A 27,348-nucleotide genomic window follows, 5' to 3' on the forward strand; every position below is an offset into this window, starting at 1 on the left:
TTTTTCCTTTATTTTCTGGCTCTAAATTTAAGTAGGGCCAAGCCCCCCGCACCAGAAGACCCTACCTGTCCCTGATCTGAATCAACCTTAATACCAAAGAGTGGTTTTTAACTGATTTAAATATTAAGTGTCTCTGATTTACCCTTGTTCTTATGAAGGGTATGCAGACTCTTAAAAGGCTTCCATGATTTGGAAAATCCTAGGTTTTTAAAATTCTATTTTTCTGGCATTAAGTCTAGATAGGATGGAAACGGACCTTAAATACTTCAACTTTGCATTGCAGATTTTTCTTACACTAATTTAGAAGCAATTTGCAATGCAGATTTCAGAGAGAACTAGCAAGATATTTTCTTAATATGATAATATATACTTTCTCTCCCCTCCCACACTCCTACATGGCATACCCCACCCTTAGCTCCCTGTACTCAGTCTAAATGCAAATATCTATTTTATAAAAGAAAACTGAGACTTGAGTTCCAGGGTGAGTAATCTGATTTCTGAATGCCTGTGCCATGGGTGCTTTACTACAGGAAGTGCTGTATTGGAATCCATGTTCCCGAGACATCCTTCAGAGCAGCAGACTCTACCCAGAGCCCTGTGGGCAAGAGCAAAGCCTGGCACATAGGAGCTTTCAGTACCTGACTGAAAGAACTTTTGGGAGAAACTGAAATGGGCAGTGATCTTGCAGTACATCTGATGGCTGTCTAGGAAACCCTGATCATGGATTTCCTCCTGTTTAATTCAAATGCTACCTACCCCCACTGGCTAATCTTTGATAATTGGTTTCTATGTTATAATTATACCAAGGATTTGTAAGAGACTGACAATTTCATTTAAGCTGGCTCCGTGGTGAATATTGAGTCTCTGTAGTAGGTGACCCTGAAATAACAGAAAAAAATATAGATTTTGCTCTCTGTCCCTGGTTACAGGCACAGAGCTTCTAAGACCTTTGTAATTTCCTAAGCGATGGGAGCATCTGACACAGAGTTCCTAAATCCATTAGAATTTCCTAGGTGATAGGAACAGCTTTTGTTTTAATGAGACAACTCTTGATGGGTTTTGCAATGCAATGCAAAATTGAATTTTAAGTCCACTTCTATCTTACTCAGATTCAAGGCCAGAAAAAATTTTAAAACCTTATCACTGCCTCTAGGAGGTTGGTCACCAGAAAGACCAAGCCGTGATGAGAAGCTAAGAAATTTCAGCCCCACTCCTTACTCTCTAGAGAGGGGAGAGGGGCTGAAAATGGACTTAATAATCAATCATGCCTATGTGATGAAGTCTCCAAAAAATCCCCAAAGTATGGAGTTCAGAGAGCTTCAATACATCTGTGTGTATTGAACCCCAACTCCACAGGGACAGAAGTTCCTGCACTTGGGACCCTTTGGACATTGCCCTATGTATTTCTTCATCTGGTTGTTCATCTGTATCCTTTATACAATAAACCTGTAAACGTGTTTCCCTGAGTTTTTGAGTCATTCTAGCAAATTATTGAACTCAAGGAGGGGGTTGTGGGAACCCTGATTTAGAGCCAGTGGGTCAGAGTACAGGTGACAACCTGGGACTTGTGACTGGTGTGTGAAGTGGGGGCAGTGCTGTGGGACTGAGCCCTTAGCCTGTGGGACCTGATGCTAACTCCAGGTCGACAGTGTCTGAACTGAACTGAATTGTAGGTGTCGACTTGAAAAAAAATGCACAATGTTAAGAGCTATGAGTCCAGTTTATTCAGTGTCTTACTGAAGACTATAGCCCAGGAGACAGCCTCTCAGTAGCTCTGAGAAACTGTTCCAAAGAGCTAAGGGAGGAGCCAGGATACATATGAATTTTTTGGCTGGAAAAACATGTAGTCAAGCATCAGAAGATTACTACTAATCACGAAGGGCAGCTACCTCATGTTAATGATTTTAGTGTTTTTCTGTGCATGGGAAGATGCAGGAATCTGGGGTCCTTCGAAATTTTTCCTTAAATAATGCATCTTAACTACCTAGGGGCCAGTATCCAAAGCACAGAATGCTTCCTATTTTTCTCCAACCTGAATTCCTCTAGGGGAGCACTGCTGGTGGGCGACTGTTGTGGCTGATGGCTTGATCCTTGCAGAACTGGAATGGCAGCAGGCAGCATGTTTTATTTTCCTTACATAGGACATCCCACTTGTGTTGCAGAATTGCTTGGTGTGGGGGGAAAAACACGCATCTGGTGTCACAAGTACTGACGTATAGTAAAGGAGACACAGGAGTGCTTGTCCTATACAGTTGGCTGGAAAGCTTGACAAAGCTAGGCAGGCCTTTTCTAGGTAGTAATCAGCTTGACCTCTGCTATCAAGACCTGTTTGCACATCTCACAGCCTCCTTACAACTCCTGGGCCTGCAGCTTTCAGCTTATTCTTATATCAAAGTGCACTGACATCTGTGGTTTTTTCTCTTGGATGTGTTAATCTTGTTCTCATATTGAAAATTGAGGACTTCCCTGGTGGCGCAGTGGTTAAGGACCCGCCCACCAATGCAGGGGACACGGGTTCGATCCCTGGTCCGGGAAGATCCCACATGCCGCGGAGCAACTAAGCCCGTGCGCCACAACTACTGAGCCTGTGAGCCACAACTACTGAGCCCACATGCTGCAACTACTGAAGCCCATGTGCTCTAGGGCCCATGTGCCGCCACTACTGAAGCCCGCGCGCCTAGAGCCCGTGCTCCGCAACAAGAGAAGCCACCGCAATGAGAAGCCCGCACACCGCAACGAGGAGTAGCCCCCGCTCGCCGCAACTAGAGAAAGCCCGCGCGCAGCAATGAAGACCCAACGCAGCCAAAAAAAATTTCTTAATAAACAAATAAATTAATAAATAATAAAAACATTTACATAGATCTCAAAAAAAAAAAAGAAAAAAGAAAATTGAGGCTGGAAAATACTGATGAAATTCTGAATCGAAAATGATTGGGCCTCAAATTCTGTTTTAGGAAAGAGTGCATGTTTTTAAGAACCTTTGTGGAATCATTCTAAGAACATTCTGTGATGCTGGCATGCTGGGCTGGCCATGGTTGAATCTGACTCCAGAGGAGACCACGTGTTTCCTACAGAGGGCAGAGCCCAACGAGGATGAGAGAAACAGAACCCAGTGGAGCCAGTGTGTTCTTAGGAACTTGCCAGTCTTTCACTTAGCTACTAACTTATAAAATGCAGTGCATATCTACCTTGCCAGGGGTTGTCAAGGATCAGATGAGCTCATAGGACAGACAAGGTGCTGGAACCAGAGTAGGCATTATGGGACCATCGTGCGAACAAGGTGTGTAGGCTTGTAGGGACTGATCTTTGCATCCCCCCAATTGTCTCCCTTCTATCCTTGACCCAAAGTTTAAGACAGTATGTGAATGCATTTGAGTGTCCTTTCTAATGGGAGCAACTTGTCCTCACAGTCTGTTCAGCAAATGTGGACATTCCGACTGGGAACTTGTACTGGCTGCCCTGTGACACAAGTGCTATTCAGAGGACTAGAATCGCTGGCCCAGACACCCATACCCTGTATAGAACAGGCAGTGTTATACTGCATCTCCTTCTCGATTGGCCGAAGAGGCTGCTGTACTGGGTGGAGAGTGGGGAACACTTGCAAAGCATGACCCTTGATGGCAAAAGCAGATGGGCAGTCTGGAGAGGCACCTGGACGGCGGACACCCATGTGACCTTAGACCTTGGCTCGTCTAGCATCCTCTGGACCACCAAAGGGTTAGGTAAGCACTGCACAACGAGTGAGGTTGGAAGAAGCTTGAGGGGATGAGTGAGGGTCTTGTTTTTAGTATAATGATTCCATTTTTAGAACTAGTTAGACATAGGCTCAAACTCTGATTTTCATAGTTAAAGCTTGGGCACAAGTCACTGACCTCAAACTCTGTTCTCATAAGTCTAGATTTATGATTGAAGAGAGAGAAAACTTCAGAAATAACATAATTTTGAACACTGCAAAAAGCTATTTGTTTCTACTTCCGTAAGTAGAAGTAATGGAACCAAACTTCCATTGCAAATGAAGTACAGATGCTCCAGTTATAACTTGCAGCAGGTACCAATTATACCTTTGTAGCAGAATGTGATAGTCTTTTCACCCAGAAGTCATCCTTGAGACCTGGCAGCTGTGTGCTGATGACCGGGGGTTGTAGGACTGTACATGGAAGGTGGTCAAGTCATATCTGATGTTTCCATGCAGCAGACCTCAGTTTTCTGGAGCTTTAAATGCTTCCTTGGATTATCTTTAACTATAAAACTAAAACCTACAAAACTCAATAGAAGAATCTGTGCTTATTTTACCTTTCAATCCAATGGTGGCCTTGCCTCCTTGCTGTCACAGGTTACTTGTTCTGTATCAGCTTATAAGAACCTGACTCTTCCTTAGGGTTGCAAAGTCTGAGTCTCCGAAAAAACAGAACCTACACTTTGAACAAGACCTGGAGTGATGGGATGATCGTGGCCCACGAGCCCTACCTGGTGACTCTGAACAGAACAGCTCTCATGCTGTGGAACAGGAGGATGCCGGAGCCCTTCTCAGTGTCGACAGAGCCCTACATACAGAAGATGATCATCCTGGCAGAGAACCTGGAGGTTCCAGGTGAGTCTTTCCCTGGGAGGTTATTCTTGGGGTTCCACTTTACCCGGGTCCCCTCAGTGTGTTTTTCTAGGAGAAAATCCTGAGTATCTTCTAGTTCGTGTTGGCAGTGGTCCCAACCCACAGTTCAGCAGGCCTTCTCCCTGACGTGTCCTTGTCCTGGAGGAGTGAGAATCTAACACGGTTCTCAAAGTTGCTAAATGACACCAGTTCCCGAGTAATACCCCAAGCAGGGTGCACACCGTAGCCCCTTTTGGGAATCATCTTTCACCTTAGCATATTAAAGCTCTTAGTCTGGCAGTAAAGAGATCCATTTAACTTGCTCTAAACCAGTTTCCCAAGCTGGTTTTTTTACCAAGGAACCCCTTTTCTCATAGCAGTGACATCTTGCAGGGGACCCTCTGCTCTGGGTCCTGGTTACCAGGAGAAGCAACTCTTCTGTTGAAGCTGCACCTTGGTCATTCACGTTAATCTGCTTAATGCTGGTTTAACTCTTTTCTTTTCATATAAGCCTTTGGCATGGCACCAAAAACTCTGATTCTGGATCTTGAGGCAGAAGAAGAAGAAATCCTATCACAGGATTCAGGGGGCTTTCTTGCCAGAAGCAGCTGGAAATCCCAAGGAAGAGTAGAAACAAAGATGGACAGAACTGTTCCTCCTCCTATATACCTGCTCCCTAGAGGTCTCTAAACTCCCCCTGCTGTCTAAACTACCTTAATTTTTGATTCACTGGTTTAACCTGATTTGGGGGGCTAAGAAGCGTTAGGCATATGAACATAGTTCTTAGGTGGTAAAGTATGCTAATAAAAAGTTAACTGTTTGGTAAAAAATCCAATTTTGATTATTCTACTAACAAATCTATTACGTTACTGCAACAGTTGCTGAAGAGTACTAAATGGTAACTTTTGGTAGTGTAACTTAGACATCTCAGCATCTCTAGGCCCCTGTCCTAGACCATCAGATGCTACAGCAAGAACCAGACAGAACAAGTCCCTGTCTTCAGAAACTTACTTTATTTTGCATGCCTAGAATATAGTACCAGGCAGTGAAAAAATTAAGGTTAAAGTTCATAGGCCTGAAAGGAGAAAACAATTTGCCCAAATTCAAAGCCATGAGATGATGGGCCAACACACCACACACGTAGTCAAAAGATCAAGGGTCCTTATTCTTTCTTCCTATGAGATAGAAAAACGTAGCTACCCAGCCATGACATGGGTTTTCGGGGAGGGGGGCAGTAGAAGCACATCTCCATTGCTGAAACCAAATGGACTGACCTGCTGACACACTGTTTATTCTAGATCCTGAGGTCAAAGGAGCTGCCACACCCACCCCTCCTCCACCCCCTCCGCCACCCCCTCTCCTCTGCACCCGATCTTCTGTGCCGTGTCGGGACGGGCGGGAGTGCATCTCCCGGGGGTACCTCTGCGATGGCAAGCAGGACTGCGGGGATGGTTCAGACGAAGAGAACTGTTCCCACTTCTGCAACAGAGCAGGTGGGTCACCATCTCCTGTTCTCAGTCTCTTGTTCCAGGTATGCTGATTCAGCCTTGGGTGCACGATATGAATTGCCAGAGTGTTTATTATAATCACACTTGCTTTCCCTATAAATTCTCATAGATAAAAGTCCCAGTCTGTCAGAACATGGATCCTATGATTGCCCATTTTATGACATTTAAGTCCACAGTGTTTTGCCAGGTATAATTTGACTGTTGCTTCCTTGCTCCCTCAAATTTGCCTAAGTATTCCAATATCTGCCTTTATACTGGCACAGAGTGCCCTAAATGGACCACTTATAACCGACTTAGTAGTGTTTTAACAAGTTGTTAAAGTAACCAAACAAATATGAGGCCTTAGTATTTCAAGAACCTAGTTCAGCTTAATTAACCTTAGTACTTTATTAAAGCTCACTTATGGATCAATTAAGATATAGAACTCAAACAAATAAGGTCAGCCTACTTACCCCTCAAACTCCAGAATGAGTGTGAGTTAATCTAATTATAAATCTTCAGTATGATGAGCATATGATGCTAGCTTTTGACCCTTTCTATTGAAGGGGTCTTCCAGTGTCTGGATGGAAACAAGTGCATTGAGGAGAAGTACCACTGTGATGGGGCCCGGCAGTGCATGGATGGCTCGGACGAGTTGGGTTGCTGGAAGCCTGCTGAAGACTGCTCTCTGCGTTGTGACAACAAGACCCGCTGTATCCCCAAGAGCTGGCTGTGTGATGGCAACCCTGACTGTTCTGACAGAAAAGATGAACAAGGATGTAGTAAGTTCCATGGGAGTTCCTTGGAGTACTTCCAACTGCATTACAGTCGATTCTCCTTATTCACGTTAGTTATATTCTACATAACTATATATTCTATAAAGTTGCCATGAACATTGAATTCAAGGATATTGAATCATTGCTCCTAGATAAAATACAGTGTGGGTTTCTTTGAGTCTCTGGTCACAACATTTTTGTCAACCAATCAGTATATAACCTTATTTTATGTGTGTTTCTGTTGAAAGACGACGTAACATATAGTGTTTGCTCATTAACAGCAAACTGTAACTCACGCTGAACAAAGCTTATCTAATGCACGTATTTTCTCCATAAGACACACCGTAGACTTCTTACCCTTAGAAGCACCAGACAGCAGTTGAGCACTATGCTTGGGGCCATTTTAAACAGCAAAATCACCAAAAAGTACAAAAATGTGAAAACCACCGTCCGAAATGGGTACTTTTTTATATGAGTATGAGAACAGAAAAAAGAAGGCAGAACGGTGCCTTTTTCAGCCTCAACTGGAAAGATGTGCGTTGGGCAACTCACATTTCTGCTGCTTTGTGTTATATCTTCACATGACCATGGAAGTGTGGGAGTGTTGATTCGGGGGGGTTACAAATTTTAGCAAGTAGGTGAATGAGCAAATACTGAATCCAAAAATAATGAGGATCGACTGTACTTAACTACTTAGTTAAGACTAAGATGAAGGTTTCTGAGTTAGAGGGACCTTGGTGATCATGCTGTAACATTCCCCTTTCCATGACAAGAAGAAAGAAGAATTCTATTAGTGGACAACCAGTCTGCATATCAAAATAAATTATTATTTCTCATTGGGCAAAAAGTTACCTCCTTGAAGATTTTGATTTTGGTCCTGGGTCTTCTCATGGGATGGACCACCTCATTATAGATGTCATTGCTTTGCCCTCATTTTTGTGGGATGCACATCTTTACCTTTATTCTTCTGAAAGACATGTTTCAAAGACCTTAATCATGTTGTGGGATTAGGGTAGAAGAGGGAATTTGGAGAATTGAAGTGAAAAGAAGAGGAGGCCGGGTAAGGCACCATGATGGATTTGGATGTGAAGGTGGCTGAGTGGGTAACCAGAGGATGTGACTGCACTTGGGCTTTAAGAGAAGAACATCAGGAGGCAAGAGGTACAGGAAGGAAGTAGGCAGAAACCCAAGGTATAATTTACTTTTCAATTCATATGTATAGTTTTGCCTAGGGCCTGACTCTTTTTCTTGAATCAAGCCAATCAACTTCTGTCTGGAGGAACTGAGTCCAAGAACATAAGTTGTAGGGTCCGTTGGGTATTATGGGAGAATCTCTTTTTTCATGCATGACATTAGGGTTTCAGAGGGGAATCCCACTACCCTGCCTATCCCAGCATCCTTCTACAGTCCTCCCATCCCTGTCCCTCAGCCCTCGTTCTCCAGGACGAAGAGGATTTTCTGGGCTAGCTTAGTAGGCCTTTTCTGCCCTAACACTCTAGTTGAATCACCTTCCTGCCCTAATACCTGCTGGGGCTTAGTTCCCAAGGTGACAGCAGAAGACTGGGAGTCTTCAAGTCATTTTATCTGCCATCAAATTGCTTCTCCATCTGGCTGAGTTCTTACCTAGAGCTTTGTTTTTCAGTTCATGAAAAATGCAGTGCATCTGAATTTAAATGTGAGAATGGCCAATGTATATCTTCTTCCCTGCGTTGCGATGGGAACCGGGACTGCCTGGACCACTCGGATGAAGAGGGCTGTTCTGCCTGGCCCCTGCCATGCCCGTCAGGGGAGGTGAAGTGCCCGAGGAGTGGAGAGTGTGTGTTGGCAGACTGGATATGTGACCACGACTTAGACTGCAAAGATGGAACTGATGAGAAGGTAGCCCACTCTCTTTCAGAAAAACACAGTACACTTCTAACTGTAACAGTAACACGTGCCTCCTCATAGAAAACTTGGGAAAACACAAGAACAGAGAAGTCTCCCACAATTCCTGCCCAGAAAGCCACTCATAACTACATCAAAGTGTCCAAAGTGTTAAGATCCTCTTGTTGAAAGTCAAACCTGTAAGAGGTCTTTATGGGAGGTTTGCAAGTGTTAGGTCTTGATGGTCGTGGCTTAAATGTCCTGCTTAGAGAGATGCTTTGAAGCTCCACCTAACAGTCATCGAGACGTACAATGGTGCTCCTGCATCGTATGCAATGCAGCCCGGGTTTGAACCTAGTGCTTGCATTTGACCTTAAGAAAGCACTTATACCCTGATGCTCTATTTCCTCATCAGTAAAATGAGTAGTGTCTGAGGGGCTGAGACTGTACCTCAAGGTGCTGGGGTATAGCAGATGCACAGATCTGAGATATCCTTCCCTCCTCTACCAGATATCCTGCACCAGATCTGAGAATCCAAGTCAGATTAGGTGCAAAATGCTGGAGTGTGCATTAGAAATGGTGGGAATTCTAGAGAAGAGTTTCTACAGCAGACTTTTTTTGCTTATGCTTCTTAAATGAAATTAAGACTTCCTGGATGGTCAGTTTGCAAAACAAGAGATTTCTTCCCACTTTCCCACCCATGTTGGTATCACCTATGGTTCCTTGCCTAGACTCCAGCTGCGGAACGAGTTTCTTATAATCCATGTCACCCGAGTTTTCAGGCTCTGGTCTCATTGCAGAAGGGACTTGAGGGTTGTCTTGTAACCCAGGCTTCCTCGTCCTCTGAGGACCCTTCTGGGCTCTGAATGCAGGTGGTGTTGACCAAGTCGCTCGCTGTCTCCTCAGGACTGTGACCCCGAGGAGCTTCGCTGTGGCTCGAGGCAGTGGCCCTGTGCCAGTGGAGACCAGTGCGTGCCTGAGCCCTGGCACTGTGACGGGCAGGGTGACTGCAGGGATGGCAGTGATGAGGCCGGGTGTAAGTGCAGGGGGAGAAGGCAGATGGCTTCAGAGGGGCGCCTGCCGCTTGCTGCGTCTGGGTGTGGGAACCCAGCTCAGCGAGCAAATGCTGCAGGACCTGAAATCCATCCCTTTGCCAGGATGGAGGCGTCCTGATTGTATGCACGGGAGAGAGCCTTGCTGTGGGAGGGATGTTTGGCGGGGAGCGGGGTGTGGGGGGGTGGTTTGACTGTAAAGGTAGAAATTCATCCTCTCCAGGCCCCCCGGAGAACTGCGGGAGTTCCGAGTTCCAGTGCCGCTCCTCTGCCTGCCTGGACCTCAGCCTGGTGTGTGATGGGAAGGAGGACTGTGCCGACGGCTCCGATGAAGGCGAGCAGTGCTCGTCGTCCGCGTGCAGCCAAAGACAGTGTTTCCACACCTGCTACCCATCCCCACGTGGGCCTGTGAGTTGCTTCAGTTCCTGTGCTCTGGCAGCTAGAGACTCGGTGTAGGGAAAGGGGCGCTGTCCTCATTCAGGATGTCTGCTCCCTACGCTCTGAGTCTCACACGGCAGAGCCGTGCTGACCCATCCACCCGCGTCCCTGTGCTTGAGCCTTTCTGCTGAGTCCTGTCTAGCGCCTTTCCTATCTCATGTCTTCTGGAACCCTACTACCCGGCTCCAGAAACTCTCCTATGGTGGTCCTTCCCATGCCACCTATGAGCGCCAGGTGACATTTAGGGGGAAGCAACAAGTTTTGGGGGTATTGTCCCAAGAGCCAAGCAACTCCCCACCATGTTGCAGCTCAGGAAATTGAGTACATACCCATGTGGAAGTCCTTTCCGTGTGGGCATTTAGAATATGACTTGCCCTTCAATGGAGGACTGTCCGTGTTCTGGCCTGGCATTATTGGGTGGCTAGACACGGTGAACTTGATTCTGATGGGCAAGTGGAAGAAAACTGTGCTGATGTCTGGTCCTAGTAACATCTCTATTGGCAGAAAACCAGTTCAGTGAAGTCTACGAGTCTCCTCACTTACGGATTCTGCTGGGGTCTGGGCGTCCTGGGATGAACTGGGCACCTTTGTTAACTTGGGGCCCCTGGTGGTGGCAGGGGTGTGGGGTGTGCGCAGGAGATGGAGAGAGTGACTGCATTCGAGATGAAGTCGGTTCCAGGAACAGTTTGAGTTGCTGACATCGATTGTATCGCCATGTGCTTTTTATATCAAGGCTGAGGTCCTTTTATCAGTATTGTACTTGTCTTCAGAAAGTCTTCATGTTTTCCAACCTCTCTCAGGTATGTGCTTGTGAGCGAGGCTTTGAGCTGAAAAGCAGTGGCCGAATCTGCGAGGATGTGGATGAATGCCAGAGACTGGGTGGTCAGCCTTGCAGTCAGACCTGTATCAACACCAAGGGCTCCTATAGCTGCACCTGTCATCCTGGCTACTCACTGGAGCCTGATGGCCATACCTGTAAAGCAACAGGTAAACTGGAGCTGGGAGTATCTCCGAAGCTGTGGGTCGAGAGTTTGGAGGTCCTAAATCGTCCAGGAAAACCAATGCACATCTCTCTTTCTTAGGTCGTAAGTGCTCCTACCTGCTTTATCTGTCTTCAGAACAAGACTTGCACAACCCAAAGCTCCCTTTTTATACCTCATATTTCAGACTGAATTCAAGTCTGAAAGTATCTACCAATAAGGCATTATTACAAGAAAATCATAACTTGAACCTCTGTATGCATGGGTCAGCCTTACCAGAAGTTAGAATAAATATCCAAAGCCCTGAAAAGCACTTCTTTCCTACCCAACTACCCCCAAATATTTAGTTGTAAATGTGGTTTTCAGTTTAAGCTAATTATGCCTTTATTCTGAGTATCTTCAAACCATGGGTATTAGCTTAACCATTACATGAAGGAAAGAACTACTTAGATGCCAGCTAGATGGTTTCACAGCCTTGGCAATGAGAAGGCAAAAACTACTTTGTCCTCTGATTCCTTAGCAGTGCTGGGTTCACTGTTCAAACTCCTTAAGAAAGCAGTTCTTTTTTGACAGGTACTGAACCGATCCTGCTTGTGGCAATTCAGTTTAAGCTACTCCTCTATGGATTGAGGAGCTTAAAAGAAGATATTCTGGCAACTATAGACAAGAACCTGATTATTTTCTCTATTGACTATGACTTAGTGGATCAGAAAGTCTTCTGGACCGATACCAGTGCGGAAAGTATTAGATGGATAAGCATGGACACGACGAAGAAAGGGACTGTGGTGAAAGGTATGCCCCCTTATAGAGACTCTCATCTTGCCCTTACTAAATACATGTAGCATGAAAAATAAGATGAGTGTCCATGAACTTTCTAAACATTGGTTTATACCTCCTTAACAAAAAGGGATCAAGCCTTGCTAGTTGCTTAGAAATGAGAAGATGCGTCTCAATAGATATGGAGTCCAACGATAAGTCAGTGATCATTACTCGTAATGGTCATCTTCCTCTACAAATAGTACTTTGGGAACATTTAAATGAAGACTGCTCTGATGGAGATGCATCTACCAGTTGGAAAATGAATTAACATGGCATGCAAGTCTGATGCCTGTGAGCTTCAAGCTTGTAAAAACCTATAATTTAACCTAAGTACACATGTTGAATGGTTTCCTTTCTTCAGGAATAAAGTCAGACTATATAGCGGTTGACTGGATTGGGAGGAATCTCTACTGGACAGATGGGACAGCTGGTCAGATTTTGGCAATTCAGTTGACTGCTGTTTGGAGAGGAAAATCTGAGTACACGATTGTCCTGGACGATGACTTGACCCAACCACGGTCTTTGGCTTTAGATCCCCTGAATGGGTGAGTCCAGGTGTCACAACGCCGGGTCAAGTCTGTTAAGTTTGTTGTTCTTCTTTAGTTCTACTTTGGTTGTGTTCCCTCAACACAGAACGAGTGAATAGAAACCTTATCTGACTTTATTTTAGATCTTATGACGATGTGAGTCAACCATACATAGTCGCTTTGAAAGCTCCTGGAAAAAGTCCTTTACTTCAGGAAAGTGAGATGTACGTGTGCTCACTTCGTGGCTCATCTATACTTTCTTTTGCTAAAATAAACAAATATACCTCAGAGTGGAAAATTATTACGGCTTTAAAATGGCAGGAGGAGGGAGAATGAAACTAAGGACTGTGTTTAATTTACAGTAATGTGATTGGTGGTGGTGATGGGGGCAGAGTAATTGGGTGTGTGGGTGGAGCCTGGGTTCTTTTGTCTAGAGCCCTTCCCTCTGCAAGGGCCAGGAACTTGTAGACAGCATTTCCAACTTGTCTGAGCTAAGCCCTGATTGGGATGGCCATGTGTATCAAATGTAAGAACAAGACAGAGCAAAACTCGGGATCCAGAGGTGACCCAGATCAGCTACCTTCCCTCTGCTTTTCTCACCTTTTCAATACCTCCAACCAGGAATCTGGTAACGTAGTTCTCAGGAAATTGGCAGGAGTTTCCTGATGCATCTAATGACTTGTGGCCAAGAATGAGTTCTGAGGCACACATCTGCACGTGGAACTAGCCTGCTTGCTAGCCCAGAAAAGATTGGCAGGTTCCCAAAAGATTGGCTAGCCCAGAAAAGACTGATATTTTCCAGGCTAGGGACTAATATATTTCTTAGACTTTTTGTACAGCTGGCATTATAGATATTTTATCCCTAAATGATAAACAATCACCATAAAATTTCAAGGAAAACATTTTACCACCTTACAAATTATGCTTAAGGCACAGACCAAGTTTAATTTTGAGGGAAAGAAATAATTAGGCTGTAAATCAGTGTTTTAAGGAATGAACTGATGTTATTTTCCATGAGGTAATACTTTATCTCAAGGCTGACTTATCCACATAGGTTAATGTACTGGTCTGAAATTGGAGGAGAACCTCAAATAGAACAAGCTGGAATGGATGGGAGCAGCAGAAAAATACTCCTCAATCAAGGTCTTGGCTGGCCAACTAGCATAGCTCTCGACAAGTTGAGTTGGAAGATATTCTGGTCTGATGACAAATTTCACTGCATTGGCTCTGTCAATCTAGACGGTACTGGTATTAGTGTAAGTGTTCCTTTTGGTATTAGGCTTGTGTGAGATGTCATGTGCCTTGTGTAAAACTCACCCCGGGAACGTCACCATCACCATTTTAGATGTTGCAGCTAACACAAATCAAGAGCCCCTTTTTGGTTGCTGTGTTTGAAGATGAAGTCTTCTGGTCTGAAATGAAGACGAGAACAGTACAGCGCATGAAAAAGACGACGGGCAAGGACAGGGCTGTCCTCATCAAGCGTTTGGAACAGCCGTACGGACTTAAGGTCTATAGTTTACGTTTTAAAATATCCCCCTGATCCTCCCTGGAAAGGCTATGTGTATGAGCTGCCCAAGGACAAAACTGTAGTGACATCCATCTATAATGACTAAAAGGCAAGATTGAGCCACTTGCCATTTTGAAGGATTCAGCAATGCATAGTGACATTTAGCTGTTTTCTTCCAGATAATACACGAAGTGCTACAGCCCAGGTCTTCGAATCCTTGTCTGGACACTGGATGTTCTCACTTGTGCCTTCTGAGCCCGCAATCCAAGGGAAGCTGTCGTTGCCCAGTTGGACTCCTGCTTGCAGATGATGGCATCAACTGTGTTCCACTCAAGGAGTCTGCGTTTCTGTTCCTTGGGTTGCCCACAGTTATCATGCAGGTACTGTCCTATCCTGTCACATGTCTGTGCTTGGGCCTCAGTCTGTTTCAGACTTTGAGTAACTTGAATTCTCTTGAATTCAAGAGAATTCCCCTTGGAATATTCTTCAAATGCAATTTAAATTTGAATAGTCAGTGTGTGCTGGGAGCTATGATGACCAAAATAAGGTAGCTATGAAATGAAGACCACTTCTACTCAAATTCCTTAAGAAATGCTTAGTACCTCAGAACACAATGAGGTTAGGAATCTGACAGTGTGCTTAACTAGGTTGAGTTGTCCAAGCACCTAGCTGATGATGTAGAGTAATTCCAAATACAAGCAGCTTGGCTGGGTTCTAGCCTAGGGGGCAAGTACATTTTGTGAGGGAACTTTTCTTAAATAATAGGAGGATTAAAGGTACTAACAAGCAATTTACCCCTGCCTTCTACCATCCAGAGGACTTGTCGACTTTGGCATTTTAAAATGACAAAACATATTTTGGGGTTGGAAGACCGACTTCAGTTTCAGTAAGATCTTAAAAGTGGAATCTCATTTAAAGAGGAGGGTCTTTAACATGTGAGTGTATCAAATCCACACGTTGTACACTGTAAACTTATGCAATGTTATATGTCAATTTTATCTCAATAAAAATTTTAAAAATTAAGGGGAGGGCCTTTCACAGAGGAGTAAATCTTCAAAGCACATGGATTCAAGGAATTTTAAGTGCTTGAAGCTCCAGGAAGGGAGAGAAATATGATCTGCTTTTAGACAATAGACTATATGAAAATCTGAATTTAAGTATCTTAACAGCAAGATCAAGATGAAGAATTAAATTAGACTCAACTGATGCCATCCACTTAATTTTTTTCCCATAGATTTATCTGAAAAATCTAGAAGCTTCAGGAGGACAAGCAACTTTACCAGAACATAGGCTTCTTCCCTTTACCAATGTGAACCAGCTTGCATCAATGGACTACCTTGTCCAGGAGAAGGTACTCTACCTGTCTGAGTTGAATAAGGGTGATATCTGGCTACTGAGGCTCAAAGAATCTGGAAAGCTCTCTTGGAGGAAAATCATATCCGTGGAGGGCACAGTGATTGACCTTGCTGTGGACTGGTTGAGTGGACACATATACTGGATTGGCAGTGAGAATCCTTACATCAACGTAGCTTCCTCCAAAGGCCAGTATGCCACGGTCTTGCTCAGTGAAAGTCTTTACCGCCCAACCTCTGTCGTGCTCCACCCCCCCACTGCAGTCATGTGCTTTGTGGACCTGGGTCCCCAGGATGATGGTAGGCGTGGCTCCAGCATTGAATGTGCCTCCATGGATGGCAGCAAGAGGAAGGTGCTCTGGCAGAAACCCCAGGTCCCTGTGGGCCTGACCTTTTCTGATGCAGGGACCCGATTGTACTGGGCTGATCCTGGTAAGCAGTTATCTTCTACACCCTAAATCTGAGTGTGAGGGACCCTGCCAGAGAAAGAGATGTTCTGCTTTCTGGTCTTCAGCTATAACTTCAAATAGCTTTTAGGTCTGAGTTTACATTTTCTGCACCACCTTCTAAACAAATACAATCATTCCCCATCCTGAGCAGCATATGGTAGCCCAGAGAGTCTTGCTGTTGCCTTTTGGTGAAGGAATGGAATCAAGAACTTAACAAATATGCATGAGCAAATCTTTGTGTATTACTGTTAGAGTAGAATAAATAAGAACTGGCCTTCAAAAAATGCATGGCAGACAGTGATCTCCTGGAGGGGAGGCAGGACAAGACATAAAGAGCTACAGGATGGAGCACAGCTGTCTGGGCTCCGAGAAATTAACTGAACCTCTCCTTCTAGGGAGAGGACTCATAGAAAGCATTCAGCGGGATGGCTCTAGACACAGACTAGACCAAAGAGGAATTCAGGGCCTTAACCTCTTTACGTACGGCCAAGGCATGATGTTCTGGAGCACGGTGGACGGTGGTAGGTCTTAATTCTACAACTGATTGTCTTTGTGAGCTGAATTAACTACTGGGTGTCTAAAGCAAAGCTGCTACTGCTTAGCACTGAACTTTGGCAGTGTCTTTCTTTTGGAAGAATAGCTAAGCAACTTCCCTAATTTAACATGTATATGTTAACAGTGATTCTGTGATTTAGAGGAGCTTTTACTTATTTGGTTATTCTTTATATATGAATATGCTTAATCCTGTTCTGCCTGAGATTTCTGGCTGTCATCTGAGGCTCCTGGCTTTGGAGGACACCGGGGTATGGTACAGACAGAACTGGGTCAGGAATTGGAAACAGGTGGTATAACTGCTTTGTCAGTTAGTAGCTGTAACACCTTACCTATAACATGAAGGACGTGTACCTGTCTCAGTTGACTAAGTACACATCAAAGTACTAGATCAACTGTAGAGCATTCTATACTTGCAAGGTATTTCTAGTATTCAAAGAGACTGTCTAAACCACAGTACTCTAGTATATTATTTCTGACTAGTCTAGATTTGGTAAAACTGGAAAATGCTGCTTAAAGTAAATCTGTCTCTTTATATTTCCCAATATTGGTCCATTGACCAGTTGGGCTGGTCTCGTGAAAATTGCAAAAATAAGTTGTCAGATCCTACCCCAAAGATGCTAAATTATTAGGTATGTGGTGAGACCTTTGCCATTTATTTTAAGATCCCCTGGTGACTCTTGTTGCAGACAAGCCATTTTCAGAAATATTGTTCTGGAGCAATGTTTAAAATCATTATCCATCAATTGCACGAGCCGCATTTAGGTGTCTCGTATCCTAATTTTCTGTCTTTATATTTGGATGTATATCAATGTGCTGGACGTAACTTCCACCGGACTTTATTTTCAGCAAAGCCATAGAACTGTTTTTTATTGATCTTGAAGATTCTTCCCAGAAACAAGATTTAGAAAAATGCATGTCTCTTCTTAAAACTCTTGTTATTCACCTGGAAATTTTGCAGATGAGTGACAGTTTTCATACTGAGCAATGGTCTTTGCCTAGGAAATGGTCATAAGATAAAATTTCACTTCTGTTAATGATTGTTCACTGGCTTTTGTTTCAGCCCAAATCAATAAAGTTTGGTACAGCAAAGCAGAACTTTCAGAAAACCAGTGGTTCCAAGTAGACCAGAAGATTGTGGATTTAAAAGTTTATAGTAAACTTAGCCAACAGGGTAAGCAACCTTGCAGTGATTATAACAATACTGAAGTCTACTGAATTTCCCCATGAAGGGATTGTTCCAGCCTGCAATATCTCCTTGGAATATCTTTGTGTTTCCCATTAAAATATTTCTCTGGCACATTCCTGTAGATCTGCATAACTCTCTTATCTTTATGCATTATGTATGGTCTGGTTCTGGTATATAGCTAGTCCCGCTACGGAGCTAGTAGACACAATGGTGGTAAGGATGTTGGGCTGGGGTTTGGTATACTTGGGTTCTAGTTTAAGTTCTCTTACTGTAGACTGAATTACAGCTGTGATATAATCAAAATACCCTTTTAGTTCCAAAGTGAAACTGGTCTTCATTCTACTCATTGTCACTTGTATCTACTTGTGATGTTAACTTTGAAGTATCAACTCCAGGTGCTCAGATGTGTTTCTCCACCTTTCTTATAGACACAAATGCCTAACTGAGTGTGTGAGGAGGGTGATGCTGGGCTTAACATAGTAATAGATGAAATCTGTTCCTAGTTGAGATAAACACCAACAATAATTAGTGTTAAATAGTTAACCATACCTATCACTACCACATATGATGGGTGTATTAGTCTTAAGGGAGTGCTGCTCCACTGGTTGGTTTTTGAAAGCTAAACTTTATAAACCAGTACGAGTCATGCTTAAACTCCTTAAGTCTTGGCTTTGTGGGGAGAACCTTTTTAGAATTCTTCAGTGTAATAAATGGTCATCCAAGTGATGATGATCTGTCACTTACTTCTGAGAACCAGAAGGAGGGTCCCTGTCACCTCTGAAGTACATTTTATCTTCAATATATCCATAATCTATTCCAGAATTCCTGGAATATGTCAAGAGGTAAAACCTCACTAGAAGTCAAGGCTTGAGCTAGAAGCCTTAGATACAAATGGCTGACTTAATCAGACTCCTGTCCCCGACCCCCCACCCCCCATCCCTAGCAACCACCAATCTGTTCTCTGTATCTATGACTCTTAGAGGGATGAGAGAGACCACATCCTCCATGTTCTCATCTAAAGAGAGCTTTATCTCTAAGGCCCTTCTAGTTCTGATGTTGGCTACGTGGTGCAAAGGGAAAAGAGAACTTACAGTGGATCTTGGATGGGCCAGAGTTCACCTCAATTTTTCTTAAGCTGGTCCTTTGTCTGAACTCCTGGCCTTCTAAAACCATCCTTTTCCATGAAGAAGAATCACCAATCACTTGGTACTTAGTTGGCTAAAACGAATTAAATTGAAAAGCTATCTACTCTGGGAAAAAACATCTGGGTCCTCTAACTCTGATAGTCTATTTGTAAGCTTGCAGAAGACCCTTCTGAAATAGTCTAAATCAATATTTTTTTTGGGGGGGGGGTGGGGATCCACAGGTAGTAACCGTTGCTCAAAAGACAATGGAGGATGCAGCCATATCTGTTTACCAAACCCGGAAGGACAGACTTGTAAATGTCCCAGTGGGTACTACTTGGCTGACATAAAGAAATGTATTGAAGCTGTCCGATGCTCTGCGCCGTCACAATCCTGTAAGGATGGTCAGAAATGCATTTCTGTGGCGCAGGTTTGTGATGGTCGTGCTGACTGTCTGGATGGATCTGATGAAATGGACTGTGAGTAACTCCTACCCAGGACCCACCATTGGTCACCATGGTGATTTACCTTTAGTAATATCTAATTCCACAGTGTCCCTCAAGATTTTATCCTTTAAACTGTTACTTCCTTCTCACTGTGTGCTCTTGAAACTGAACAATATGAAACGTCTAACTGTGGGCAATTGCATATAGATTATGTGGACTCTTTGGGAAAAGCTTATGTCCCTGATGATTCGGTGTTAGAGTAGGCTGTATGAGAGTGAGCTCCGCAGAGCTCCGCAGCGTATTTTGTCTGAAAGAGCGCTCATCTAACCCAGATCTGATTCAGGCCATGGAAACTGATCACAATAGTGAGCATCTCCTGGGGGTAAGCAGTTGGGCAAACTATTTGACTTGTCTTGGTTCCCCCTTTTTAATGTGGAAATAGCACTTTCTATCTCATAGAGTTGTTAAGGAATCCAAGAGAATGTGTAGAAAGCTGTCATATTAGTATATAATATGTATAATTATATTATACATATTATATATGTATAATATTATATATTAGTATATAATATTAGTATATAACACCGTCATGTTAGTACTTAAATGCTAGCCTCAGATGGTTGTTACAGAAATATTGTTCCAGATCGTATCTTCATGGGAAGCTGTCACCGTGGCCAGTCAACTGAGTGACCATAATACCTAATTCTGCTGGAACCACCAGCTATATAGCTCCATTGGTATCAAAGTCCCCTTCGCTGTAGAGTCAAAGAGACAGTGGACTTGGCACCGAAACTGGTCATAACCAGTAAAGGAAGAGATTTGGAAAAGGAGCCCTACAGTGAAGAGTTCTCCTTGACTTCTCAACTTAAATTCTTGTTTCCCTAAAACCTGAGTAACTGGAAGACCACTTATTACCTCTAAACACTTCATCTTAAATAGGAAAGATAAGGGATTTTGATTCCCAGAGTTGATTCTATTTTTTAGCAAATAAGGGTGGTTTTGTTGAAAGTCCTGTGTTGGCAGTGACTCAGGATTGGGGGTAAATGAGTGAGAAATTTATCACCTTTACCCTTTAGGTTAGGTTAGGTTTCTGGTTTAAAATGAAACCAGAAACCTAACCTAACCTAGCCTTCTCTTGCTCTTCCATTCTTGATGACCCGGGCCCAAGTATTGACTCCGCTTCTTAATGATTTCACCCTGACTTTTACATAAAGCTTTTTTGGGGGAAATGGCACTGGGTGTGTAAAATTAGGCTGACTTCCTCTGGATGTACCCTACCATCAAGGACCCTAAATGCCCAGGAGTGGAAATCCTCCTGTGATGCCAGCTTAGGGCAGAGGCAAGAAGTAGTTTTTTTTGCTAATTCTGCTGTTTTCACTCCTGGTACTTCTGTCTTCCATGTGAGGAATAATACTTGTGCCAACAATGATGGAGAATATGGTGAAATGCCTTAAACACAAACTTAACTCTTGGATTCCTCTTTGGTTAGAACCCTGTTGCCTACTCCCTGCTTTATGAGTGCCCCTCCCACACTGCCACCAAATCTGGTTCAATATTTGCAACTTGTACATCTTGATAAACCTAGTTTACTTGGACTCAAAAAATTTGAAATATTTACCAATAAACTTAATCCTTTTAGTCTGGATATTTACTACTTCGATCTACTACACTCATCCTTATAGAGTAAAACATTTTTGTAACTGGTGGGACCTACCTTGGCTAAAATTCTGCATACCATCATTTGAAGACAGATTGTTATGATAGACTACACTGGTCCTGAAACCAAGTATTTTAAGTGCCTTAAGATATGTAGTTTTTTATCAGCTTTTAATAGTTTTTTGTTTAGCCAAAAGTAATGGTAGTGATCATGATTTCATAAATTCAAACTTATCTGGTTAAGTTCACTACAATTCTTGTTCTTCTGAAATAGTTCTTAATTGACAATGACAAACTTGTGTATATACTCACACCCACACCTACTGTTTTTGTAGGTACCTATCCACATAAAACCCATTCGACACCAACACCTAAAATGTCAGAGGCTGGAAAAAGACTGACACCAAAAGCTGCCCAACCTCTCCAGGGTACCAAGTCTACCAAGGCTAAATCCCCAGGTCCAGAGGCGATGAATTATCCTGTCAGAAAAACGCTAACCCCTCTCATGCCTGCTGTAGAGAGCAAGACTCCAGAAACCAAGGAAGGAGTTCAGCCCACGGACTCACAGAAGGGAAAACTTCTGCTCTGTAGCAGTGATTTCTGTAATGGGAGGGGAATCTGTACAGTGGAAGGAGAGCTGAGAAAATGCAGCTGTCTGATGGGATACGGCGGAGAGTTCTGTGAAGAAGCAGCACGTAGACCTGCCCCTGGCCACATGGCCCTCAGCTTAACCATAGCCCTGTCAGCTGTTCTGGTCATTCTGGGAGCATTTGTATATTTCAGAAGAGAACACCAATTAAAACGGTGAGCAGCTACTAATGTCCTCATGGGAGAATTTTATTCCAAAGAAGGCTTATTAAATAAAATTAAAACAAGATTAACGAGGTTGGAGATATGAATCCACTCTAGAAATCTGCCCTCTGAGAAGAGATCTGGGCAACAAAGCAGCCTGGATGCTGACCTGGAAAAATCACACTTGGGACCATCTCTTTGAGTGAGACCTGGGACAAACAATGTTGTAAGGGGTACGTGGCATTTATGCAGATAAAATCTGCCTCAACAGCAGTCAGTGACACAGTCTCAGGGATGACGTGAGGAGAGTCCCCTCCAACGAGGCAGAGTTAGGGCCAGTGACCATTTGGAGGAAAAACTTGTTAGGTGTGTTAGTTTGCTAGGGCTGCTTAAACAAGTACCACAGACTGTGTGTCTTAGACAACAGAAATTTATTTTCTCACAGTTCTGGAAGCTGGAAGTTTGAAATCAATGTGTCAGTGGGGTTTGTTTCTTCTGAGGCTGAGGTCTGCTTTTCTCCTTGGATTGTAGATGCAGACTTCCCCCTGTGTCTTCACGTGGTCTTCTCTCTGTACATGTTCATGTCCTAATCTCTTCTCCTTATAAGGACACCAGTCCTATTGGATTAGGGCCCACCCTAATGACCTCCTTTTCACATAATTACTGCTTTGATGACCCTATCCCCAAATATGGTCACATTCTGAGGTACTAGGGATTAAGACTGCAACAGATGAATTTTAGGGGGACACAACATAGCCCTTGACAGGAGGTGAAATAAACTCATGAGAGATTTAAGGCAAAAGCATAAAGTTTTGTCTAAGAGCAAGAGTCATTGGGTTAAAGAAACAAACAAGAATAACTCAAAAATGATTGAGTAAGAATGATGACAATATAAGCTTTAGGAAGATACACTAACTGAAGAAATTGATTAGATAAACATACTGGCAAAGGACATTAAGCAGCCTACGTACGGAGAGATGTTACAGAGATGACCGAAATCCTTAAAAGTTACATTTCCTCTGTCCAGCCTTCACTTTGCAGACTGAAGAAAGGGCCAGGAGAAATGATATATCTTTGCCTAAAGTAACACTGGTCAATAGCCAACTGGTTAATGTTAAGATGAACTGAGGTGCTTCCCGTGGGCTTCTGACTGTCAGTCAGGCCTGTCTTCTACGTTAACCTGCTTTCTTAACTCACCTGTGTCCAGTTGCTACTTACCTGTTTTTGGATTCAGTTCTCACTGACTCCAATTTCCTAGTTTCCTCTCAATTGAGAAGATGTATCATTTTGGAGGTTAAGTGAATGCCTAGTAACAAATCATAACTGACTCAAGTACTGGCCATTCTAGGCCAGTTCTTTGTTAAAGGGACAATTAAAATAGGGCATAGTTCCCATAACAACTTTTGATAGGGGACGAGTTGGCCATTTCTAACCATGTCGCATTCCCAGCTTCTACCTTAAGGAACAACTCTTTTGACTTTCTCTGATTTCTAGAAACAGTACAGCATCATCAAGGAATTTGACCTGCCATAAAGAAAATGACCAAGAAGAGGAGAATCTAATGAATAGTGAGACTTTTGTCAATGAAGCTTATGATGAAGAGTTATGCCTGGGAACTGTCTTTGAGGAAAACAGGTGGTGAGATCCAGTCACAAAATGCCCCTTCCAAAAAATCCTAGCAGGGTGAAAGTAGGCAGTGTTAACTTAAAGAGCTTTTTGTTATTGGCGAATGATGTTATCATGTAGACCAAATGAATGCTCAGTAACTTTTTTGATTTCAGATTCTGTTCAGTCTCTAGTTGTTCAAACCAAAGTGAAACATACATGAAATAGTAATCAAGAAATCTGGCTTTTGGTGGACTTCCAAAAGGAGTTCAATACTATTGTGGGGTGGAGTGAGGTGTATTCAGGGTTAGTTAACATTACCCTTAAAATTTATGTCCCTCCCATCCCGTGATCTCTGCTGACTTCCACATAGCTCAACCACCTCTATGTTTTTGCTTTGTTTTAATATAATGCGTATTCTCTAATTTCAAGTCTCTTTTTCTACAGGAATTGTTAACCTCTTTACAAACTGACTAACCTGACAAAAAAGGAGCTGAAACATCTCAATAAAAACTGTTTATATATTTCACTGTGTACTGTTTTAACTTCTGTAACAGTTTGTGGTAAATGGTAACTTCATATTAAAATAACTGCTTTTTATTTTTTTAATTTATTTTATTGAAGTATGGTTGATTTACAATGTTGTGTTAATTTCTGCTATACAGCAAAGTGTTTCAGTTATACATTTACATACATTCTTTTTCATATTCTTTTCCATTCTGGTTTATCACAGGATACTGAATATAGTTCCCCGTGCTACACCGTAGGACCTTGTTGTCCATTCATTCTCTATATAATGGTTTGCATCTGCTGACCCCAGACCCCCAATCCCTCCCTCCCCCACCGCCCACCTTGGCAACCATAAGTCTGTTCTCTATGTCTGTGAGTCTGTTTCCATTTCATAGATAAGTTCATTTGTGTCATATTTTAGATTCCACATATAAGTGATATCATATGGTATTTGTCTTTCTGACTTACTTTACTTAGTATGATAATCTCTGGGTCCATCCATGTTGCTGCAAATGGCATTATTTCATTCATTTTTTATGGCTGAGTAATACTCCATTGTATATATGTACCACATCTTCTTTATCCATTCAGCTGTCAAAAGACATTTAGATTGCTTCCATGTCTTGGCTATTGTGAATAGTGCTGCTATGAGCATAGGGGTGCATGTATCTTTTTGAATTGTAGTTTTGTCCAGATATATGCCCAGGAGTGAGATTGTTACCAAAAGTGGGGTCCAGCTGCTCACTGCTCACTGCTCAAAAGCCAATAAAGAGGCAAGGTTGGTGGAAAGTTTGCTTTATTTCTCAAGCCGGCAACTGAGGGGGAGGGTGGACTCCTGTCCAAAGGCCAACTCCCCTCGTGACAATCAGTGGACAAGAGCTTCTACAGGTGAAGGGAGGGGGCTACATGCAGAAAGAGCACAGTCATCTTGAAATTGGTCAGGCTGTGGTCTGATCAGCATCATCTTGACTTTTGTAAGTACAGTAATCTTCAGTTCCAGGGTCAGTTTGTTCCCATTTCTTTGAGGCCAGCTCTCGGAATTGTGGCAGCTTATGTCATGGCTACAGTCTGGTCATCAGGTAGTTAACTTCTTCCACCTGGTGGGGGTTTTAGTATCTATAATACTAAATACGAATACATTTTTCCTTAATGGTTAAAGCAGATGTACAATGTATGTTTAATAGGCCACAAACAGGCTGTTTTGGTTAACCTAAAGTGCAAATTAAATCATGTATAAGCCAGAAGGACTTCCCCATACCTCAATATGTGAAAATTCCTTCTATCATTTTCCCCTTTTAATTGCAAATCTTTTCATAGAAAGCATTGATAATCAATGTATTTTTCCAGCATTGCCAGACTGACTCAGTTGCCTGCTCTGGGTCCATTCATGTCCCTTGGTGCTAGGCCTACTTTTTGTTTATCTTTTGGCCTAGTTATTCACGTTGGATTCTAAAACTAGACACACAGAGGTATTGGCACAAAGGGGCTTTGGACCAGAAATCATCTCAACCAGCTCATGTCTGCTAGGGAAACATGTAAACGCTACTTAGATCCCAAAGCCCCTTTGTGCCAATACCTCTGTGTGTCTTCCTGGATCACTACTTTATTCATACCCACATAAGGAATCAAGGGCATTGAATCTGTGATGGGACACAGATAACAAAGCAGGAGTATGGTCTAAAGTTCAACAGCAGCAACCTTGGGCAAATCACTTAATCATAGAACTGTTACCCCAATGATAAAAATAGAATTAACAGAACCTACATCAGGCCATTTGGGTATCGAATTAAAACACAAAAACGCCTGCTTAGCCTAGTACCTGAGGCTGATAACATGAGACTAAATTTTCATAAACACAATGATTTGGAACACTTCTTGCTTGGAGCTTTTCCAGACTATTCATATTTAGTTTCTTGCAGAATAAATTTGTATAGGATGCCAAGGATAAACAGAAGTCCTAGGCTTATTACTGGGGGTGTAGTGCATAAAACAAATTGTGCTTTGCAGTCAAGTATAAATATTCCCAAGTACAGATCAACCTGACCTGAAGAACATACGTAGGGGGCTCACCTTCCTTGAGGCTGGGAGACATGTGGAACATCATCAAATTGCCTCTGGGGCTCAGCTGTATTTGAGAGAACCTATCTCAGCCTCACAGTACCCTAGACCCCTCTCATCCACAGGGTGAATCTCACATTTCTCTTGCCATCTCGCCCAAGAGCCATCCTCACTGCCAGGTCTGCCCTTGGCAAGGCTCTGCCTCTGTCTGCAAAAATGCATACCAATGACACAAAAGCATCCAGATTGAAAGCCTGTATGGAAGATATACAACAGAATTATCACTTTCTGGACATGCTTAAGCTGCTGTCTTGGCTCCTTAGACCCTAACCCTCCACCAGGCTTGCAGGGCTGGTGTCCTGGCTGGCTCAGTCCACTTGTGTGGGCTCTGCTGGAATGGCACTCTCAGCCCTCCCTTCTGCTCTGCAGACCCATTTCCTGTCTGGGCCCCAGAAACACCCCCTGTCTGCTCTTCCTGGGGAAAAGGGAGCTTACTGCAGCCAAATTGTCACATATGCACTCCTTCCACCCTGCCTACTCTTATTTATATCTTTCCTATTTTTGGTCCTTTATGAATGTGTGCCTAGGTGTTATCCCATCTGAAGTTACTTAACACATCCTGTTACGCTTTCTCTATTCAAGAATTCACAAAATATCTCAATGTCCTTTTCACCAGAAAGGCTTAATTTTATGAAAGAACACAAGATTTTATACTTAATTCCTAACAATCCCATCCCCAAAATTGATTGTAATATGTCAATTTCATGACCTTATCTATTTGGAGCAACGGGCATGTTATGAAGCATAAAAGCTTTCTAGTGTGATAATCTCTACATTAATTTCTTAATTTCTCTACAGCTAATAATCGTAGCAGTAAGCCTGTAGAAGACAGAAAATTTGAACTTCTTTATAGAAACTGAACTTCTGTAACCTGGTAAATAGGTTTGAGTTTTCTTCTGGAAGAAAAAGACCTTTGGAAAAGTTAATTGTTTTATGCTTTAGGCTCAAAGATCCCTACACAAAACTTGACCTTTTGTGTCTATTGCTAGCCATTAAGAGTTAAATTAGGCATTTTATACTGTTGTCCCTTGGTATGCGTGAGGGATTGGTTCCAGGATCCTCGTGGATACCAAAATCCACAGATGCTCAAGGCCCTTACAGCCAGCCCTCCGTATCCATGGGTTGTGCATTGAAAATATTCCATTTGCATTTGGCTGAATCCACGGATGCAGAACCCGCAGACACGGAAAATGGACTGTGCTTATTCTCTTTAGGAGACAAATTAGGGGAGGGGTCATGGAGGATGGGTGGGCTGTACTAAGTTCCAACTGTTTTAACTGCTGGGTGGCTTAGGAAATTCAGGAAAAATGAGAACTAGAATCTGGAGTTTGTTGCGCTCAGGCCAGTTACTAATTTTATGGGTCAATCAGCTTCCCCAACGTTCACTGTTCAAATTTCACATCTCTTCTCTCAGCCTCCTCTAGTTCTTTTTTTTTTTTTTTTTTAAATAAATTTATTTATTTATTTTTGGTTGTGTTGGGTCTTCGTTTCTGTGCGAGGGCTTTCTCTAGTTGC

General features: G+C 43.0%; 1 protein-coding gene across 2 annotated transcripts in view; it reads left to right on the forward strand.

Annotated features, from left to right (window-relative positions):
- LOC309651692 (low-density lipoprotein receptor-related protein 2-like) overlaps window positions 1-23,729 on the forward strand; it is a gene marked incomplete at its 5' end in the record, with an annotated part of 38,353 nt that extends 14,624 nt beyond the window's left edge. Inside the window, 20 exons of one of the 2 annotated variants that reach the window (XM_082444575.1) lie at window positions 3,411-3,722; window positions 4,379-4,591; window positions 5,887-6,081; window positions 6,642-6,857; window positions 8,494-8,729; window positions 9,621-9,750; window positions 9,990-10,174; window positions 11,005-11,191; window positions 11,758-11,976; window positions 12,365-12,548; window positions 13,585-13,786; window positions 13,876-14,040; window positions 14,220-14,420; window positions 15,275-15,824; window positions 16,237-16,362; window positions 17,457-17,567; window positions 18,949-19,185; window positions 21,144-21,612; window positions 23,095-23,238; window positions 23,653-23,729. In XM_082444575.1, the coding sequence (XP_082300701.1) occupies window positions 3,411-3,722; window positions 4,379-4,591; window positions 5,887-6,081; window positions 6,642-6,857; window positions 8,494-8,729; window positions 9,621-9,750; window positions 9,990-10,174; window positions 11,005-11,191; window positions 11,758-11,976; window positions 12,365-12,548; window positions 13,585-13,786; window positions 13,876-14,040; window positions 14,220-14,420; window positions 15,275-15,824; window positions 16,237-16,362; window positions 17,457-17,567; window positions 18,949-19,185; window positions 21,144-21,612; window positions 23,095-23,238; window positions 23,653-23,662 (4,292 nt within the window). In that variant the 3' untranslated portion in view covers window positions 23,663-23,729. The remainder of the gene's footprint in view (window positions 1-3,410; window positions 3,723-4,378; window positions 4,592-5,886; window positions 6,082-6,641; window positions 6,858-8,493; window positions 8,730-9,620; window positions 9,751-9,989; window positions 10,175-11,004; window positions 11,192-11,757; window positions 11,977-12,364; window positions 12,549-13,584; window positions 13,787-13,875; window positions 14,041-14,219; window positions 14,421-15,274; window positions 15,825-16,236; window positions 16,363-17,456; window positions 17,568-18,948; window positions 19,186-21,143; window positions 21,613-23,094; window positions 23,239-23,652) is intronic. The other variant, XM_082444576.1, reaches the window with a different exon arrangement.
- Between the last annotated feature and the right edge of the window lie 3,619 nt (window positions 23,730-27,348).

Source organism: Balaenoptera physalus, assembly GCF_965194825.1.
Source record: "Balaenoptera physalus genome assembly, chromosome: 21".
NCBI classification, from domain to species: Eukaryota; Metazoa; Chordata; class Mammalia; order Artiodactyla; family Balaenopteridae; genus Balaenoptera; species Balaenoptera physalus.